At 38.9% G+C, this 22291-nt stretch overlaps 1 protein-coding gene across 2 annotated transcripts in view; it reads left to right on the forward strand.

Annotated features, from left to right (window-relative positions):
• The first annotated feature begins 5454 nt into the window (after positions 1 to 5454).
• LOC125744407 (contactin-3-like) overlaps positions 5455 to 22291 on the forward strand; it is a 60962-nt gene continuing 44125 nt past the window's right edge. Inside the window, exons 1-2 of one of the 2 annotated variants that reach the window (XM_049016176.1) lie at positions 5455 to 5599; positions 19061 to 19198. In XM_049016176.1, the coding sequence (XP_048872133.1) occupies positions 19144 to 19198 (55 nt within the window). In that variant the 5' untranslated portion in view covers positions 5455 to 5599; positions 19061 to 19143. Of the gene's footprint in view, positions 5600 to 5850; positions 6315 to 19060; positions 19199 to 22291 lie in introns of those variants that run through there. The other variant, XM_049016175.1, reaches the window with a different exon arrangement.

Raw genomic sequence — 22291 nt, forward strand, 5'->3', positions numbered from 1 at the left:
ATGAGAACTGAATGAGTTTGGTTCCCAATATTGTAATATATGATGAAGAAGCTTGACTTTAAGTTATTGGCGGTCTCATCTCAAACATAACCAGAAATGGACTCAGCGAGTTTTGGAAATGTGTTCTTCAATTGAGGTCAGAACAAGGATATATTTGATCTAAGTTTTCATTGAAATAGCAGGTTGCTGGTGAAAACCCATCTGAAAGCGAAAGGCAGTTAGACCTGAAAGACACCAGGCCTCAGGCAACAGTGATCCCTAACATTTTTTTCAGTTGCTTCCAGAGCTGTACCGGGACATCAAAGTCCTCGACATTCCTGATGGCATGCAGTGTGGCTGGCAAAGATATGCCAGGTGGTAGATATCCAAATAGTAAGTAACTGCATGTTTTCTTCCAGCTCAAACAGTCTTTGTTGTTGTTCTCCATCATTGACGTGAAAGCTGCTGAAAGCAAGCGATGTTACCTAGAAAAGAACTGCCTGCTGACGTTCTTAAAAACACTATTTTGCAGAATAGTTTTAGCTAGTACCTAAAACCACAACACCAGAGCATTATTTTTACCTTTAGCTTTACATGCATATGTCTGTAAAAACATAGCAAGCTAAAAAGTGACATTGTTTTTCTGCACATACCTCTATATTAAACGACCCTACCATTCACTTTTCTTCATCCAGGCTCACTAGTCTCAGATAACATCTGTCCATAATTTAAAGGAAAAAAGGAAGTGTTGTACAAGCTAAAATGTGTAATACACGTTGGAGCAGGATCAGAAAAAGATTGTTGCCCCTCATTGTGAAGCTGTAAATGTAAGACATTTAATATCGGCATATGTTCAGTACATTGTTTTGCATCTCCCTATACCTCCTCATATACCTACTGTATCTTGATAAAAGTCATATTGCACTTTAGGGAGATTGAATGATCCATCCATTTTCCAAACCGCTTATCCTACTAGGTCGTGGAGGGTCCGGAGCCTATCCCGGAAGCAATGGGCAGGGCTAGGGAACAACCCAGGATGGGGGGGCCAGCCCATCACAGGGCACACTCACACACCATTCACTCACACCTATGCGCAATTTAGCAAGTCCAATCAGCCTCAGCATGTTTTTAGACTGAGGGGGGAAACCGGAGTACCCGGAGGAAACCCCATGACGACATGCTGAGAACATACAAACTCCACACACATGTAACTCAGGCGGAGACTCGAACCCGGGTACCAGAGGTGTGAGGCAACAGTGCTAACCACTGCACCACCATGCCTCCCCCGAGATTGAATCACAATAATGGAAAATACACCATTTCACAGGGTTGCAGAAAGTCTCATTTGACATGAAACCTGGAAGCCACAGGGGCCACAGGGGCCACACAGCATTTCTTACTCAAAAGGCTGGGATTCAGTTACATCTATCTAACTCCTAAGTAAACTTATGAAATAACATGTGGTATCTACCTGGATTACAAATAAAGAAAACAAAAACAATCTGAACATCTGGCAGTGCTACAATTCTTACCCTTCTTGCATCTGCTTTGATTACTACGTTGTTTTGGGTCTAACCACTCATTTTGACTGAAAATAGAGTGAGAGCTACAGTGCTTGTTAAACATCTCCAGACCACCATTAATTTCTGCTGCAGTGAATTCTTCTTGAAGACCCTTGCCAAGCTCAGGAATGCACCAGCTTAAAGATTTACTTTATAAACATCCACAAACTTTCCTCGAAACTTTGGCAAGTTCAATGTCATTGCAACTCAATGTTATAAAACATAATTGGTGAGCAACTAAAACTTTAATCAACATAATCATAAATCCAGCTTATACTTCCTGTGTACAAAAAAATATATATGTATTAAATTAGTATCCATAATAAACATTTCATAATTCTAATTATATCAATGGATGTACTATGTATGAAATCTTAAGACCGGTATTTTATTGTTTAGTTGGTTATTTGCCAGATCTTTTCCTGCCACCATTTTTTCTCTAATTAGTTTTCTCCAGTGGTGCCTTAGACTTGTTGACAATACGCTCCCCCACATGCCGAGACAGCAGACAGTGTATGCACGCTACCCCAGTACAAACCGGAGCTGTTCAAACCATCCCTTAACACCGTGACACATTGTAATTGTGTGTTGTAGCTCAGGCATTGGGAGTCTTGCAGGCAGCTGAACCCAGCATGTATGGCGGAGGAGCTTAGAGCTGCAGTCGTCCGGGTTAAGCTCACTCCCTCCAGTGGAGGGATGCCCATTACAGCTTCCTGATCCCAAGCCCCACCATCAGCAGATTACACAGTTCACCTTGTAGGCTGTTGTCTGAGCTTTACGGCTCAGTCTGCACCTGGGATGAGTGTCATTATTGGCTGAAACATCAGGATGCCCCTGAAAATGTCTCGCCTTATCGTCATTAAACCAGATTCAGACGTAAAAGGCTTTTCGAGCAAAAAAAAAGTTGTGCTAATGACAATGAAAGAGCGACTTGGCGACTGAATCATTGAAAATATATTGGTGTTAATTCCTGTTGCATAATGTTACAACTGACATATTTAGTATGTCTTCTATAAATAGATGAAGTGTTTTTTGAACAATCTTCAATGATATTACCCAGCACTCACTTCGTATGGATATGTTTAATGTTCATTTACATGATTCGGGTGGTGAGCTCTAGTCCAACTCAATGCCAACATCAACTTTTGAATACTGTATCTTTTTCAGTTGCCTACCACTGATTACTGTTATGCTTTATCCCTGTTTATCAGTCAGTGTAGCTTCCCAAATTCTGTGTCCAGCACATCGAAATTCTCAAAAACTTGTGTGTGGGCACTTGGAACAATATCAAAACTTGGGAGTACACAGTTTGTGCTAAACTTGCATGTTTAGTATCGCTTTGCCTTACACTATTGCCTTTCTTCTGTTCATATCTCCACCATAGGGGAAGAACAGAATACAACACGCCAAAGGTGACCTCAGCCTTGGCGTGACTATAGATCCCATTATGGTAAATATTCATATTATCTCCAGCTTTCCCCATTTTACATTATTATATTTTGTTATTTGTATATTAACCTTATCTTTCTTCAGAATTTGCACTTTGTTGACAGAAGCTAAATGTCTACGATACAGGTTTCTTCAGAAACAATATACTGGAAAACTGTATCCCTTTGAGGAGTTAATAATCTGACTACTGGTTTAATGTATTCAATTCAGTTTATTTTATATAGCTCCTTTCACAACACAGTCGCCCCAAGGCACTTGACAGAATGCAGGCTTGCCCTTCTCTGTGCTGACATCCTACAGACTCAGTCCAAGGCAAAGAACACCTTTAACTCGCAAGTAGAAGTTTATCTGATGTTTACTTCATTGCACCTCATGAGGAAATGTTTCTTCAGCTCAGCTTCAGATACTTGTAGCATAATGTCTCTGTAGAAGTATCTTCTCAGGCTTTAGTTTACCCATTCATATACCAGAACTTAATCATGATAAATAGCTATAAAAGTAACCAAATGATCCAAAATGAAATGCCACGGAAAGTTAAATGCACTAAACTTAATCAGCAAATACCTTGCCAGGAAATGCACAACACAGGTTTAATGCCATAAAATTTCGCACCCACTCTCCATAGCTGACTAAAAAACAGCTATGGTCATCTGCAGTGGCCTGGTTGCTAAGCAACTCCAGAGCCGGCCCTATCAATTCCTGCAGTCAGACTCGATTAGCTAATAAGAAAGGCAAACAAATGGAGCCGCTTCAGCAATAAAGCTATTAGAGACATGTTTTGGGAAATTAAGGATACGCTGAAAGTGTATATATATATATATATATATATATATATATATATATATATATATATATATATATATATATATATATATATATAAGGTTTCTTAGAAAGAGAAAATATATCCACCTTCAAAGTGGAATGAACACTGCGTGGATACAGTATAGTATGGAAACATAAGTAAAAATCAGCTTTGGCAAATTAAACCTTGTTGAGTTTTTGTTTTAACTTCAGTGCCTCAGGAATCTAATATGTTTGTAAAATCTACTCTTTCCATATCACATCTTTACGTTATATTTCATTTATTTAGCAGATGCTTGTATCCAAAGCAACATACAATAGAGAAAGCAGGGTCGGCCAGTCTCTGAGACCCTCCTTAGGGGCCCAATGGTAAAATCACACTAATGACCCCATGATTTTAACTAGCAACCTTCTGATCATATATGCACAGTATTCTAACCTACTGAGGCACACAGCCCACCCTGATTAATTGCCCAAGAACTAAACTTTGGGGAACATCCTTTTTGGAAGTACATGAATTCAGTATCTGCTGATATTGGGCAAAAGGCTCTACAGCTTGCTAAACTGCCAGCAGGATTTAGTGATGGACATTTTTCATTCTGTGTACTTTTTCCTGTTTCTATTAAGATTTAAACAGTAAAAAAAACATAGGTTATACAAGTAACAACACAAACTTATATGGCTTATAACATTCAAATTAAGTTCTAAAAGGAAATACCATTCTAAAATCTAATATTAATTAATTAAACAAATAATATTTACTGCAAATGTAGTCCAGTGTTGGATAATTACTAAAACAAACAAGAAAGAAGAAGGAAAGAAAAGAGGAACATTTTTTAAAATAAAAAACCGTGAATCCCATTTAGTAAAACCAGTGGCTTTTAATGTCAATTAATAATAAATCAAGCATTTTCAGCTCTTTATTGACATAAAACTCAGTGTTGACATAGAACTGCAGAGATGTTGACAGGTGCCTTTGGATTTTATGTGAGATTACAGTGCCATCTGAAGGAATCCCAAAGAAACGTGATTGCCACATTGTTCTGACAATGTCATAGGCTTCTGAACGCAAAAGTAATTCCTTGCTATACAGTAATTGATTATTGCATTTTAAAGTTACTGTTTTTATTAACCAAAACAAAGCAACAAAACAAGAATAACAAGAACAAAACAACAACAAAAACAACAGCCACAACAATAATAATAATAGTAATAATAATGATAATAATAATGATAATAATAATATTTCATCCCATCAGGGGTCGTGCACTATATGTTCACCAAGATTCTGCACTGGATAATCGGTTATAGATTACGAATGGATCACTGAAAACCACAGAATGGCCGTTGAACCAGGCTGGTCATGAATAGTCGTGCATAGTTATTCATCTTATATACTATTTGGTTATTTGAAGGCACATACCTATTTATAGGCTTGTTTTCTCCTTTGGGTTGATGAAAATCATCTATTTCATGTAAAACTCCTGAACTGTTGTAATATTTACCTGTCACAAATATAATCTAGACATCAGGGGGAAAAAAACATGTGTTTGACTATCTTAACCATTTTTTGGTGGAGGGAAACGGGGAACAAGGAGTGGCGAACATCAGGGGTATACACCTCCACATGCCTAACGAGTCACACAGGCAGTTTTTGCTACTGACAAGCAACCTCTCTGCATGGCACCTAACATGCATTTGCTGTTTTTATCACGTAGTGGTTTTATGCTTTAAAAATCACTGGACGGCGAGTTTGATTGCGTCGGGGAATATTTTCACAACTAAACTGTGTGAACTGCAATTAAAGGTATGTTTTGTTTATGCAAGTACAGGCGGTGGTAATGTATATTGTAATACGTGTGAAAAATTGCAAAGACACCCGACTCAAGACGGCACGTGTTAAGAGAATCGCAGTAATTACATCAGTATGGATAACTGGTGTCTCAGGCGCCAGTTTGTGTATTTATTAAATCATATATAGTTTCGTTAAACATAACTTTAAAGTTGCGCATGTGATCGATGGTGCAATTAAATATAAGGATGCTCCACTTCTGCACGCATGCTAGTCTTGCAGCCTGCCTGGACTGAGCGAGGTAGGAATCTGGTGTGTGTCTCCCTCCCGCATCAGCTGGCAACGACGTCGCCGGTGTGCGGCCGCGGAGAGGCTGTCGCCTGCGGCTCGATCGGACACTGGCCGCCGTCATTCGTGGGCAGATTTGCGTGGGCGCTGTTGTGGAATAACGGAGGAGCTGAACCCAGGGAGATGCATCCACGACACTGACTCCGGGATACCGGCGCGCTTACTAACCATCTATGGACGCTGCCGTGTTCTCCGCGCTCGCCCTCCGCTTCTTTGTCACAGGCTCAGCGTGGAAACCTGACTGAGGAGAGACGCGAAAATGCTCTTATAGTCAGTCTTCTGCACGGCAGGTTACAACAGTTATTGCACCATCCAGGCAGACCGTGGAATCAATGACATAAGGTTTTTGGTGTTTAAATCTCCTGAGAAGCAACACAGTTTGGTAAGCGAAACACCTATTTTTTCTGCAATTTACGGTTGCTTTTAGGTAGTCAGCAGCGATTTATCTTCAGAAGTACTGCGTTTAATAAAACGATTTTTCATTAATAATTCTTCAGGTCTTACTGGACAGAATAATTTATTACTTGAAGTGCTATTAATTGAAATATGATAGAATTAGGTTTCGATTTTGGTTTTTAATATTATTATTAATTATTAAAACTGTAGAAAGAGGGGCATTGTAAAGTTGGGTAGAAACCATGACGTGAATATTGCAGAGCATTAGTATCGCTAATACATGAAACGAGGCACGGGATAAAATAAATCATTTCCAGATTCGTACTATATCAATTTGGGGAATTACCTGAAGAAAAGACAATTGTGCTTTATAACAGGACAGCTAGAAAATTCGGGAGATTTAAAAGCTTGACTTGAACCTAAGAGACCTGCCTCTCTGGAATGACCAGGCTTCCCTCCCATTCAGGTTGCAGGGATTTTTTTCCTTCAGGTTATTCTCTTTTATCACACATCCGTACACGACCGACTTTGAATGCTTTATATTTTTTCATGTTTCATTTTCCTTTTAGGTCACCTTCCAATGCAGTCCCGTTCTTCTTTCCTTATAAAACTGGCGAGTGCAGCGTGTGACTTATTGGTAGTTTAATTAGTCATCCTAGTCACGGCTGCACTTTTTTCCATGTGTAGGCTATGTTTCACACCTTTATATTTGAAGGGGAGTGGGGGCATTTTCGGAAAACCGAAGGGGATTTTTATTGTACACCTCTATAGATGCAATGTGCAAGGCAGAATTACTTTGCGCAATCAGGTAACTTCCTATTGCAGGTATGGACACAAAGCAAGCTATCATATATTAATTATGAAAAGATTGTCATACATAAATGTGCATCAGGCAACTGTTCATGAAACCGCTTCATTTGGTCCCCTAAAACTACGTCCAGCTCCTTCGTTCATGGGTTATCTATAGCTAGAGTGCAAATAGGCATGCAGCGTTCTATCTATCTATCTATCTATCTATCTATCTATCTATCTATCTATCTATCTATCTATCTATCTATCTATCTATTTGGATTGATTGTATTCTAAAACAAATGCAACTTATCTTTACCATTATTTCTGTATGAATATACCATTAAGTCCGCGCGTGTGTATTGGTTCTGAGCATCAATAGTTTTATGGTATAGGTGACCCAATTTTACTAAGCGTTTTAAACTTTGGAGTTTAGGCTAGTTGATTGTATACTGAGGAGTGTATAGCAGGAATAACGAAAATATTTTTTTCGTGACTAAATTTGGGTTAAAGATTAGGTCAATTTAGGCTAACATTTGCATATTTTAAAATTAAATTGATTCACTTCACATACTGCGCGTGAAGCATATTTATAGTACTTTTAAATTCTTGCATTTTTCTTTTAGGCGAATGTCCTGATAAATACTCGAGAATGAAAAGAAATAAATATATAGGCAAACGGATGAAACAGTACGTTGGCAGGAAATATAATTGTAACAGGCAGTGTTGGACATAATTGGATAGTTTGCAGGCAGCAAAGCAATAAAGGCTGCAATGGTAATGTGCAATGATACACTTCAGAGTTGTATTAGATTAGAACTTAAAGAGAGAAAAAACAGAACTTTCCATTTGCTCTTTATAGTTAGACTCAAATGCAGATATACTCATTTAAGATCCAGCAGAGGTCTGCTACCTTTTTTGTATTCAAGGTCACTTTCACTGGAGAGTCTGCCCAGCATTTTTAGATTTTACTAAACAGGACTCAGATGGCGAAGGAAATGCTGGCCATTGGTTTTCCTCACGTAATGCCAATCTCAGGTACAGGCAGCGATATAGCCGCAGATGATAGTTCCTGTCAAAAACATGCAAAGAGACTAATTCAGTCTTCTTAGGTGGATAAAAAGTGTTATGGCATACTCCCTCTGCCTATTCTCTCCAGTGACAAAAAGCAGCTCTCCTTAATTTAGATAAATCGTCCACAAATCTACAAAATGTATGTTAATGAGTGTAATTGGGTATTAGTATGCCTTGGGTATAAAGTATGAAGATTGAGGAGGTTGTACACGATAAAACAGTCTGGTCAGTATGTGACTTAGTAAACAATGTGCTACTCAGCAGGCAGTGTGCGATTGTTTCCTTTTACTTACCATTAATGTTTATTTGTGGATGACATCACTGGCTAGTCTATTATTTGGGCTAACAACCGCCAGGAGTATGTTACAAACAATACGTTTCTGCCAGAAAGGGATACGATGCTGCAAAAAGGAAATAGCGTCAGGCAGTCATGCCTTTGGGTGTTGGGAGCCAGATGTGTGATATCTTTCGCTCCTCACCATTATCTGCCTGGCTGGGAAATGAGCTCTAGCTGAAAGTTACTGCAGGAATCGAAAGCATCTTTCCGAAAGGAGGCCCGTCTGGGACTTCAGTCGTGGGAAGCGAAGGAGGAGAATGTGCTGCGATGGGGTCCATGGTCTGTCTTTCCTTTCGTCCCGTGGGTTCTCCTGTATTTCTTACATTCACTTGGATGCCTAGAAAACTGATTTCAGGAGACCATTTATAATCAGACGTTTACAGGGAGTCCTCACGTCAGTCTGCTCCACACTATAGAGCTGGTATCCTTTTTTTACTGAAGTTCGTCAGTTGATAGGCAGTCAGAGGATTATCTACTTTTTTGTGGACACCCCTGTTCAGGACACCTTACATATATCTTGTTATTTTCATCCATCTGCTGTTACAGTAACTTTCATTGTTAAAGGGAATTGCTGGAACCTCTTCTCAGAAACACATACTTAGAGTATTGGCTGCCTGTTGGGGGGAATAATGTTTTATTTGTAATAAATCATTATTCTCTTTCTGGTTCTTAAGTAAACTCCAATCATCGTTATATCGACACAATAGTGAAGGTGTCATACTTTCTGTCAAATCTGAGTCAGGTACTTGGGAACCACAATGGCTACCTTGCTATTTTTAATTTTTGTCTTACATTATTGTTTTTCTTGCTTCTGTTTCATCTTTCATATTTTTTTCAGGACTGGTCCGTTCATTAATTATGAGAAGCTAAATAATGGGTGATCACAGGCAGTTTCCGGAAGGATCTGTCTTTAAGATAAATTACCTCCGCAGATTTTCAGGTGTATGAAACCAAACCAGTATGAACCACTGAAAAAACCTCTACCAAACCCCCAGAGTGACAATAAAATGAGCATCTTCCTTAATCCTGCCCAAACTAATAATGTTATGCACAAGGATTTGGTGCATATCAGCAATTAATAAACCATAAAAAAGTCACTTATTTCATAAATAGTTTTATATTTTACTTAAATACTCTGAGATGTTATTTTCTGACCTATTTTACCCACCTAGTGCAAGAACCATTTAAACAACATTTTCCAACATATTTTTTTTCCACAATTCTTCTTGCTTATGAATGAATTACATGCACATTATACTGCATTTTCTCTCAGCTGCCACTGCGGTCGCATGGATGACTTGCACAAAACACACACCACAAATTGGGCTTGCAATTCTCAGTAAGGACTCTGTAAAATTAAAAACTAATCTCATTTTTATCAGATGGCCATTTTTTGCTGAACCCTGCTAATTCAAATCATTTTCTTTTTTATTTAAAAAAAAAGTTTAAATAATGCTTATTATGCCTTCTGATTTCATGAGTCAATAAATACTGAGTTTATTCTATCGTTATGGTTTTAGGAGCTGATTGTCTACTGTGTAAACAAGTCACTCTTCAATGAAGATGAGTATGAAGCATCGCTTGTATCGCTCATGGGAGTTTTATTTATATAAAAATGTTCAGAGGGCTGAAAGAACAGTGACTGGTTCAGAGAGTTAATCATTCAGATTGTGGAGGAGGTGGGTCCAAGCAACTAGAGCAGGCAGGACTAACCAATCCGATGTCTTGGTCCAGCCTTCTCTAGTTGTTTGGACCCACCTTCTCCATAATCTAATTGGTTATGTCTCTGAACCAATCATTGTTCTGTCTTCCCTCACATCAGTTTTGAGTAAGTAAAACTCCAACAGCTGCTTGTATGGCTATATGTGTATCCTAATTTATCAGTATCCTGTTACTTTTGGTCTGTGATTGTGGTGATCATGAATTAGTGACTCCTTAAGAAGCGAAGAAAAACGCAAAATCTAGAGAGAGAAAAAACTACACATTTATGTGCTTTTTAAAAGTGGACTAAAATGATTTCACATGTCTGATTTACTCCTGATCAAACTTTCCACTAGAACTTACTAATCTCTGTTCAACCTCCTCTCTCATTAAAAGCACATGTGACAACTCTAAGCTAGTCTTTGTGAGCAACCATTCAGTCTCCGCCGTGCTTTGAGCGCCGGTCTCACTTTGAACTTAGCACACATGAAAAGAGGTCTACTCATCAACCAAGCACGTGCATTCTGCCTTATGAGGATGACTAAGATATACAGGCAGTCAAAAACAAAATAATGCATGTGAGCTGAGTAAGATATTCTATATCAAATAGGAATACTGAAATTCACTTATAGACTATTGTTATCCTGCTTAGCAAAAATATCTACACTCTGTTCATTCAAAACAGCATTGTTTTCTTAATTTGAACAAGAAATTCAGGCAGTCAGTTGACTTTTCTTGCTCCCTTAGAATAAACTTGTAATGGCAGAAATTATGACTAAATTATGGCACGAAAGTTGATGGAATTCCTTTAAATCGAAGATTTATTTTTGGTCAGTTTAAAACAGGCCGCATGGCAGGACAGTGATTAACTCTGTTGCTTCACACCTCTGAGACCAGGGTTTGTGTCTCTGCCCCAGCTCTACATACTGTACATGCCTCCAGGTTCACTGGTTTCCCAACCCAAGAACATGCTAAGGTTAACTGGAGATGCCTGCGATGGCTTGGCGCCCTATCCATGGTTATTCTCTGCCTTGTGCCGATAGCTTCCAGGATAGGCTGCAGGACTCCTATGATCCTGCATAGGACAAGCAGGTATAGAAAATGGATGGAAGATTTAAAATACAGAATGGGAATTTCCTCAGGTCAAAATGTTATTGTTGCTGCTGTGTAACCAAATAAGAGAAACAACTATGATCCTTTCACCAGACATCCGACTGTGCGCCCTCATATATTCTGTCTGTGCAGGTCACAGGAAGACATTTTATTGAACTTGGAGACAGTAAGAAATTACAAGGAGGAGCAGGTTTTCGCAGGAACCACATGAATTGTCATTAAACCAACATACTATTGATGACATCATTGATTGTGTTATTCCCTGTTGGTCTAATTTTCTCTTCACACAGCATTGGGGTGTGTATTCTGTTCAGTAGTGCAGCAAACTTCAGAGGTGTCCACAGGACCTATTTACACCCTTGTGTTCACTAGAGACCCTGAGCCCTGCTGTGGGTGCTTACATTCTTTTGTAGGTCATGGAAAAAGATTTCAGCTCTGCCTTGATCTCATATTGAATTAGACTAGGTGACATTACTGTCAATGCTTAATGACACCAACTTTTAAAGCATCTGTTTTATTTATCACTGCCAGAACAAATCACTGTATTATAATGTCGCCCTATTGTAATTCTGGGCTGGTATTTTTTCCACCATCATTGTTATTTCGTACAGTGTTAACCATCCTAGTATTTGGTACTTTAAAAAATAATGCTGTTTAGTTGTTTCTGGGGTCTTTGCAGCCCCTCCTTTACAAAGCCAACTTTGATTTGTTTCCATGCTGCCCCTCTTTTGGCCTGGGGGGGCACTCTAACAATCCCTTTGAACCGCAGGCCACATGAATGTTCCATTGATGCCCATAGCCATTGTAATTTCCCACCGGATAATTGCATTCTATGGCTCTATTTGGGAAGGCTGCTACTGATGTCCAAACCTGCGTTATTATCAATAGCGGCATACTTGTGTTAGCGACATGCATTTTTAATACACAGTGTGAGCTGATGATTATGAGCTGAATATTGCCTGGTGGATTTCAGCTCAACTTAACAGGGCCTGAGTGCTGAACAGAATTCTGTGTAACAGTTTGCTGAGGCTCAGTGTGAATGAATCTACAAGACCGCAAAACCTTGAATTTTTAAATATTCCTGCTGATGATGAGGTTTGTTTGCATTTCACTGATGTTTTCTACCTTTTTTTGGTATATTTGCAGTACAACAGTTGGCTGGCCCTTGTAATTAACGTTGTACTACTCATCATGATTTTTGTTTAAATTAGATGCTGTTGGCATGACAACAATGTATTCCCTGGATGGCCCTGTCACCCCCTCCCCCATCTCATCCTTACTCCTCCCACACCCCTAACCTTTGCAATCTCTAGCACCCCCTATAATATGCTTGGGCATTATCTAAATTTCTTATACTGTTATATCATCAATATATTATATCACGGTATTTGGATGGCACTTTCAGAAGCAACACAATTCTGGTATTTGATGCAGGCGAGGGAGATCCCCCATGATAAAATTCAGAGAAAAGATGGGCGTCTTCACTGAACGAAAATACCAAAAATATTAGTGTAACACTAAATGATTATTAAAAGACCACCTTTGAGTGACTTGTCTCCATGTAATCAAGTTCACCAGGGGCCTGTGTCACAAAGCAAGATTTGTTGGTTAACCAGATAACTTGCCAGATTTAAGGTACCCCAGTTTAAATGGACTTTATCTTTCTTTATCTTTCTTCACTTACATTTAGCCCAGACTACCTTAAATCCAACAAATTATCTAGCAAGAAATCCTGCTTCGTGATACAAGCCTCATATCTGCACAATGTTCTTTCATGTGCCACCTCTGACTTGGACTAGGGCTAAGTAAAACGATTAAATTCTCCTCATAATAAATTTCCCTGAGTTTCCCACAATAAATTTTGCCGACTAGCTACCGGACTGCCAGCAATAAAATTTGCAGAGTGGGGGGCCTGTTAACAATTTAATTAAATAACCTTTATGGTAGAACATTCAGAAAATCCATCTTGTGCCTGCAGTTTGAGAACCATGGACCTGTACATTTTTCCTCAGAAGTCCACGGGAAATGTTTAGACTTACTGTGTTCACATGATACAATGTACACAGTGTCCTCTGTAGCCGCCCTGTGCTACCAGCTAGCTGTGGCTTTTGGGTGTTTCAGGTGTAGATTTTCATCCATATAATGGTTTGTGAAGTGGTAATAAGATCCATCAAAGATTAAACAGAAAATACAGTAATAAGATCAAATGGAGTTATCCTGTTCACAATGTCACCCTTGCCTTTGCTGCCACTAAGCAGTGCTCAGTTTTGGTGCAGTTTGCCTCAAGTCCATATGCTCACCCATGCAAAGCGTTGGCAAAGGTTGGAAGAGATCTGAAAAATACAATTATTAGTTGTTAATTGAATACAATTATTTTAGTGAGTTTTCTGGTCAACAGTATGATGTAGAAATATCATGGAACATGACAGGCTTAGCATCATTATATTATCTGAAGACTGCTTATCAAAACCACTTTTACGCCCGTTGTACTACAATGGGCACTTTGACATCGTACCTGGCTCATGATTACATTGAATTGCTTTAAATGTAGGTATGTCAGCAAACAGCACTTTTTAATCAGTGGAGCTGGCATGGTGGCTGAATGAACACACAGCAGGCATGGCAACGGTGTGCGGCATGGGCCTGGCAACTCCGGAGTCCTGGCTTCATGTGATTTTCATTGTTTCTCAGAGGAAAAGCCAGAGCATGCAAATCCAATTGTGCCTGACTCACAGCAGCAGAGACACCCTAAAACTTTAAAGGCCGAGGGAAATCCTCTCTGAGACCCCGTGTATCTGCAATTATAGCAGCTGGCAAATAATTGCTCCCTTCAGGAGCGGGATGCTAAGCCAGCTGGCCTCGAGATTAGGCACTGATCCCTGCAACGGGTATGTGTGAGGTCCCAGTACCGCAGGCCCAAAGTGCTGTGGAGGGAGCAGAGGGAGGGGGTGCAGGGAATGCGGCTTGGAGAAGGCCAGCTAGCTCTGCACCAACCTGGACCGACCACCGGGCTCCTGCCAGGACCCTGCAATAGCTGATGTTATCTGCCCTCTGAGGAGCTGCTCGAAAAATTGCAGCAGAGAGTTAGCGTCAGAGAATCTGATAACGCGGAGCTGGTGCTCTCAGAGTGTCCCCGCTCCCCCTCCCAGATTTCACCCAATAGGATTTCTTTCAAAGGGAGGGGTAACTTGGTTGGAGGATTTTGGTGAATCTGGACAGCATGGCTCTATGCCCTAAATTTATTTCATTAGTCTCTGATGGTAACGTGAGATTTCTGTGGACTAGGGCGAGTACGCATGTGTCGAACACCCATAATTAAAAAGGTTTTAGAATGTGAAATGCAAATGTTGGAAAGGGGAGGGGTCTCTTTCTCCCAACTGATAAGACAATCTTGTTTAAAGTTATGACCATATTATTCTACAGTACTGGATGTACTTGACTCTGTTATGTTTTTTTTTTTTGCTGGCAGATAAGCATGGTGTACTGTATGCGTAATGAACAGCTGATTTGGTCTCCATTTTCTTTAATAACTTTCTAGAATGTATGATTTTCTTTTTCTCGCAGAGGTCTATTTTCCCATGCAAGTCAAAAAATCACATAGCTGTGTGCCTTTTCCGCTAAAGCATATTCTCCCATCCGCTCAAGTTTGGTGTTAAAGGCCATGTATGCATTTACGGCGCAGAAACACCAAAATATGGGGGTGTTGCATGTACTGTAAGTGAACCTTGCGTGCGTTCTGCAGCAGATTTTTAATTGCATTTTTAAGCACATTTTAATTATGTTTTCCACTAAGCGCTCTGGAGGTCTGCATTAAGTTACATGCCGCTACAAGAGCAAATGCAATATTGCAGTTTTCAGAAAGCCCAATATGTAACAACAGGAAACTTTTTACATTTATTATACATTAAGAAGTAAATGTTACAATCCAAAACGCATGTGAATAACTCATGTAATTGTATAAAAATTATATAACACAACAGCATATAGAAATGTAGAAGTAAACAAGTATATTGCCATTAGGCAGGATTCAATTGTCATCTGCCTTCTCAACACACCTAGCAAGCGAATCACATAGGTTTAATGATTGGTTGATTAAAAAAATATTTCTTTCACTTAAAATTTGTAAAAAAATAGGTCAAAAGCAGTAGTGTGTCTTGAGCTGCAGTGCGTGTACTTGCGCCCCTGAATGCATCGCATGTTTCTGGGTGCTGTTTTGAAACAATACAGGATGCCACTTGTCCCATATTTTCCTACTCATATATTCTCTTCATAGGCTTACATACACTATATTCACTAGATCGGGGTCCCCAATGGAACTCTCTGACCAGGACATTCGCCTAATGGGTAACCATTCTACACTTTAACCCCAGGGTTTACAAAGTGCTTTACAAACATTTAAAAGAAAGGAAATAAAATAAGCATGCACAGAAAACATATTTAAAAAAAGAATGAGTTTTAAAATACATATATTTTTCCAAAATAAATAAAATTACATAAAATATCTAATTATGGTAGATTAATATATGCAGTGGTGAACAGATGCGCTTTCGGCCAGGTTTTGGAAGTACTAAGAGATCAGTAGCTCTCAGGTTTTCCAGACTTTGTGACCATAGTGACTAAAAGCTGCCCCCTCCCTCCTCAGCGGCGTTTTAGGAATAATCAGTTAGTCTCCCTCAGATGATCTGAGACATCTGCCTGGGACGTAACTTACAGTCATGTCGTATCTACAGATAAGACGTCTATGTAAACATTTAAAAATTAGCAAAAGGACTTTAAAATCAGTCCTAAAAGACACAGAAGCCAGTGCAGGGATTTAAGAGTAGGTGTGATGTGATCCCTGTGTCTGATGAGTGTTTGCATTCTAACAGCGGCATTCTGGACCCGGTGTAGGTTTGAAATAGATTTCTTAGGTAGTCTAGATATGCAACATATGATAACACACCCCAGACTATGGCGATATTATGAGTGTGACAGTCTGCTGTTTTGCAGACATTGCTGATATGGCTGCTAAGCTAAGGTCACCATTGAAATGGACTCCCAGGAGTCTTCAGAGACACTGATTCCAAGTACACCAGTATATCCCTCCTCTGTCCTTAATTTCCAATAACAAGAATCTGTTTTTTCTACTGAGTAAGAAATAGGTCCAAAGGGAGTAGTGTGTCCTCGCAGTAGTACGATCTTCCTACTAACTTCCTACTAACTAACATACTACCATTTACACCACTGTAACCATCTGTTGGTCAGCCATATTTGCTGGCTTACTGAATTTTCATGAATGAAAAGGGGGGGGGATGAAGGATAAGGATTCATTCTTAGCAATATGGGTCAATCTCACAAACCCATCAGTGTAACAAATCAATTTTCCATAATTTTTAAAATTAGTTTGATGACAGACTCACATCATATTGTTGTCTAAAATGTCGATTTTGCCTCTGAGGTGGTTAATCAGTTGCGTAGTAAAACAATTTAAGAAATGAACATACATCTTATTATACTAATTCATTGTGTATTGTGGGTTACGTACAATAAAGCTGTAAGACATAAAACATTTTATCTAGTTTTGTGTTATTTGATTTAAAAACTGTCATGGTAGTACCTATTTGAGGAAAATGGTGGGATCATTAAATCAGAACTACAACATACCTGGACATAATTTTAATATAGCTAATACGGCTCTGCACAAAATTCAAACACTGTAACATTTTGTTTTTGTCGAAGGATTCAGGTTTGTGAGAATGACCAGATAAAAGCACAGCAGACCAAGACCATGCTTTTACTTTCAAAATAAAATGCTTTATGTGGATTTCCATTAGGTTCACAATGTAAATGAAGTAGTCCACGTTCCACGTTTCGCTTTTTGCCAAAATCGCTGAAGGCGTAACCCCCTTTCCTTGCTTGATGAATTAATTATACTTCTTGCATATACTTGGCGCACCTTCTTTTTCGGGTTACGCATGGTGAGGGTGACCATGCTGATGAGGTGAGAATACGCGTAACTCAACTTTAGTACGTGATGCGAGAATCAACCCCTGATGAAACAGGCTTCCTGACATAGACCAGCACCCTATACAGTCTTGAGTTACCACAGTCCCATTAGAGATGTTGGTAACACTTTACTTAAGGCCATATTTTTAATAATTTATAAACACATTCCTAATGCATTATAATGCATTCATATACATGACTATACATATGAATAAAAGGCATAACACATTACAGCAATGATTATTATGCATTATGAATGCTCTACGAGGCAGTATGTAGTACAAAACAGCCTTAATGTTTATACTAACCATTATAATGGATAATAAAGGTATCTATAGTGCATTATACATGAGTTTCATAATGATTCGTGATATTTATGTTTATAATCCATTATGAATGCATTATTATTTGTTATGAATATGCTTATAAAAAGACCTTAAGTAAGGTGTTACCGCAATGTTTTATTAATCTTCATCATATTATGTTGTATTGCATTACTGGTCCTGAGATAATATAATTTTCTTAGAAAGTCATACATCATTTGTACACTGCAGCCTTCTCTATCGCATGTCCAGCTTACCCTGTCAAGGAAACCCCAGGTTTCTGGCATCAAATATTTTGTATTTAACATCCATTTGTGCAATTCCATTAGTAAATAATCTGATATCATGACAATGAGCAATGATCTTCACCTTGCCCACTTATGTAATTTATTCAAAATGGAAGACAATACTGAGACAATGAATTGGGAATCTTGGCACTTCAGTACTCAAGAATCAATAATTAACCTTTTATTGATGTGAGTGACACACATGACATTCTTTTTTATTTAGTCACATGCCATGTTCTCATGTAAAGAGCTTTGCTGTTTTCCTTACAAAAATAATGATTAATAAATAAAAGAAGAGAAACGGCACATGCTGCACGGTGGAGTGCTTTGAAAGCTGCTCACCAGGTGTATTCAGGTTAGCAGAATGGCCCTTTTAATCAGGTGGAAGGCATATTAGCTTTTGAGGTCAATACCCTCATGCTGCACTTTGTTCCAGCTCCTTGGATTGATGTGGCATGTATAATTCAGTGCGCTTTCCACAGTACCGAAGCCGCTGTTGCAGAGTCACCCTCCCGGCTTAACTGCGTTACCTCAGCACTTGCCTTTGCCCCCCAATGGCCAGAGACAATGAAGCTTTGTACTGGGATTTTGAATAAAACCTTTTGATGGACCTGCAGATGGTGACATGCAAGTTGTTTTAAATATGCTAAATTCATGGCAACCCAAATAATAATGCTGTTGACAATTCTGCTAAAAATGGTACCTCTTCTCATGTGTTCTTCCTTGGGACTTTGACTGATTGAATGGTTGCCTGGTTGTTGGGCTTTTTAGGTCTTCAGTGTGCAAATCAGCCACAGAAGTGAGTGGAGTTGTCAGGCAAACTACCTGTATGTCTCAGATTTGTTTTGTCACCTACATACCATTATTGTCAATATGTTGGTTGAAGATATCTGGAACAGCAGTGTACAAAAGTGGGAAAAACTTCCCTGGGTGTTGATCTAGAGGTGTCAAAACACTTAATGGCGAATGAAATTACAAGTAATGTTGGTATTTGGCTGGTAACTTACATACATGTGAGGCTCTTCTCTGTTTGATGTTTTGCATAGTACATGAAAGAAATTAACAGCTATAATTTACAAAATGCTGTATATTATTCTTAACATTTTTTATTTTTTTTTAACAGGCTGAGGATCTAGTATTTATGAGAAAAGACGTTCCATTTTCAAGCCACTGAATGAAAGTCTTGTTTACCCCTGGCAACCGAAGATGATGTTACTATGGAAACAACTACTTCTGCAATCAATCATGGGCTGTCTGGCAGGTAAAAAAAGTTTTGTGCATACTGTATTCACAAATGATTATCTGCAGTTATGCTTTTTTGTAGGCACCTGTGGTATTATATCGTATAGATGTACTGTTACCATTCAGAGGTCATTAGTGCCAAAAAAAGTGAGCGAAAAGAGCAAAAAAATGACATTTATACAGTGTAATCATAAAGTCTGAAGTATTTCTCCAATGTTTCCCATAAACATAAAAATTAATATAGAAGAAATTGATTCATAATACTCACTCAAATTAAGTAATAAAATGGAAATTAATGTAAACATGTTAAATATGTGTAAGAATTGCTGTGTGAGAACATTCCAGCATCAACAATCGCACTTAGATAATTTAGTTGTTTCTTTTACATGTTACATATCAGTTGTTTTCAAAGTTCTCTCCATCTTACAGATGGAGTTCAGGTTTACTTAAGTGGTTTCATAGCAATTTATATGTGGGGACACGGAATAAAATGAAAATTCCATGAATTATTGTTATTCACTGATGAATAAAAAGCTAATGGCTTTGGATTACAGTGATAGTATTAATTTTGAGCAATGTTGGCTTTTGTGAATGTCACACTTCATAGCCTTTGTACATTTCATTTTGAGTCATTTACGATTCCTATGAAAAATTGCATTATCATACAGTAAAACTGCATTGAACAAGAAGTATAGAAGTAAAACAACTAGCGACTATGACCTAGGGCCTAGGGCTGCAAGGTACTGCAGAAATTTCAAATATTGGTGTATTTTTTTTGCAATAAATATTACGATATTTATACATTTATATTTATATAGGCAAACAAATCTTGTTACCATTTACCAATAAAGACTATTTAGAGATATTTTGGTGGTGTTGCTGTCAGTTGTGCCAACAATTCACTTGCTTTTGCTTAATTCAAAATATTTGCATACAGCAGAAGGTAAATGTCCCTTAATGACCAGTTTGTAACGTCCGCGGCCAGTCGGGCAGGCAGGAAGCGGGAAAGGACGAGGCAGGTAGGCAGTATGCAGGAAAACGAGATTTATTGAGGGAAGACAGGGCAGACGGAGAAGAACATTAATGATGGATCTGGGGAAACTAACTCGGACGCGGGCTGAAATACACAAGACAAGCTGAAAATAACAGGAAACAGGTGATCACAATCGGGGAAGCACACGTGGATGATCAGGGGGCGTGGCACACACGAGGACTGGACACGCAGGTCATTGATCAGGGGGCGTGGCACACACGAGGACTGGACACGCAGGTCATTGATCAGGGGGCGTGGCACACACGAGGACTGGACGCGCAGGTCATGACAGTTCTAATTTGCTCTCCTGACTCATTTTTGTTAAATCTCTTACAAACATGCTACACTGTCTTTAAATGAATCTGACAAGGATAAAAATGATGATGATTGGCTGGGAGAGCGCAGGCAGTGTTTATGCAAAAGCAGCAGAAAACGTTTCACTGATTTTGTGTTATATAGGTTTCCTCTCAATCTGACAGTAGAGCGTTTCTATGAAAGTCAAAATGACATAAAGTGAATGAATTACCATTAATTAATATGGGAAAAAATCTGAGCGTCCCCAGACCCAAAGAATAGCCTTTCAAATCAAATAAAACCTATTCAAATCCAAATAACACGTAAAACCTATAATAATACTAACATATGGTAAAAGCAGGAATGACTTGAAAAATATGCAACCTATGTGAAGTAGGAATAATGTGTGTACTGTGTAGTTTCGCTAGCTAAAAGAAACTTGAAGAGGTTTTCAAGATAAAGCACAGATTCTCACAGACACAGTTCAAAGCTATAGTAGCTTGATGCTGAGATGTTGAGTGTAGTTCCTGGGGAAGGAGCTTGGTGGCGCCACTCTCGCTGCTCAAGATGTGCGCTTCCTCTACTGTATAAAACTCGCAGTAAAACCAACACTTTCATAACAGCAAAAATTCTCTTCGGATTTCTTTTGGTTAGTGAAAACAGATAGTAATGTAGGTCTCAGAGGCATAAAGTGAAAATTTAAGCGAGGATACCTATATATACTAAGCTTTGTGTCCTGCGACAAGTAAAATTCTTTTAGGGAAACCTGTTGATGGTCTCTGTTCGGTGAAACTTGTCGTGGGGGACACCCCATCCCCCATCTCTCTGCTCGTTGAATTGTATCACCAAGATTTCAAAATTCCGGAAATGTATTGTAAAATGGCATTGCTTTCGGAAATACCATATACCACGGCATAATGCCCGACCGGTATGATTGTAAATTAGATACCGTCCAACCCTGATCTCAGATGACTAACGTGGTCCTTGTGATGTGACAACTGCAAGTGCACTAAACATGCAATTTCGATATTTGTTTCTGAACTTTGGTTCTGAGTCCAGAGGGGATATATTTTTCGAGGCACCCACATTAGCAACTTTCAACATGTGGCAATTAACAATGCTCAGAACATGACTTGACTGTTAATTATAAGAGATGCAGAGTTGCAGCTCCATGGCAGAGCAAATCGCTTTGACAAAAATGCATACGTGCTCCAATTCTTAAGTAACCAACACCCTTTATCCAAAATTATTCGTAAAAAAACTGTTATGCTTCTGCCATTCTATACTGTCACAGTTTAATTTAAAAACAGTCCAGTATTTAACTATACATAAGGCTTCCATTTTTGAGAGCCTGGTTTTCTAACCGCCACATAACCTACTTTCACTATGTGCCATGGTACGGTAATAACGCATTACTTTTCAGTTGCATGACAATGGAAGCTGTGTCTGATGCATCATCGTGTAGGTGGATTTCTTTGAGAAAGCTCTTGAAAGATCTGTAGAAGTTGATTAAACAGGAGATGCTGTTTCTGGTACAGGGTGTTTTGAATATGTATACACACGACAACAATAAAATGACTGGCAGCTTTAATACTTATTTTATGCCCTTTTCGATGACCGCTTATCAGTCCCCTTATGCAATGTCTTCCTTTGTCTTTATATTTTTGTTCTTTTTTTAATGCAGACTATTCGATAGTTGGTAATAGAGTCATACCAACAAAAGACTTTATTGAAGCCTTCCTTGTTCAGATTCGGCTGAGAGAAACTGCATTACACCACTTATCA

Source organism: Brienomyrus brachyistius, chromosome 6 (assembly GCF_023856365.1).
Source record: "Brienomyrus brachyistius isolate T26 chromosome 6, BBRACH_0.4, whole genome shotgun sequence".
Lineage (NCBI taxonomy): Eukaryota > Metazoa > Chordata > Actinopteri > Osteoglossiformes > Mormyridae > Brienomyrus > Brienomyrus brachyistius.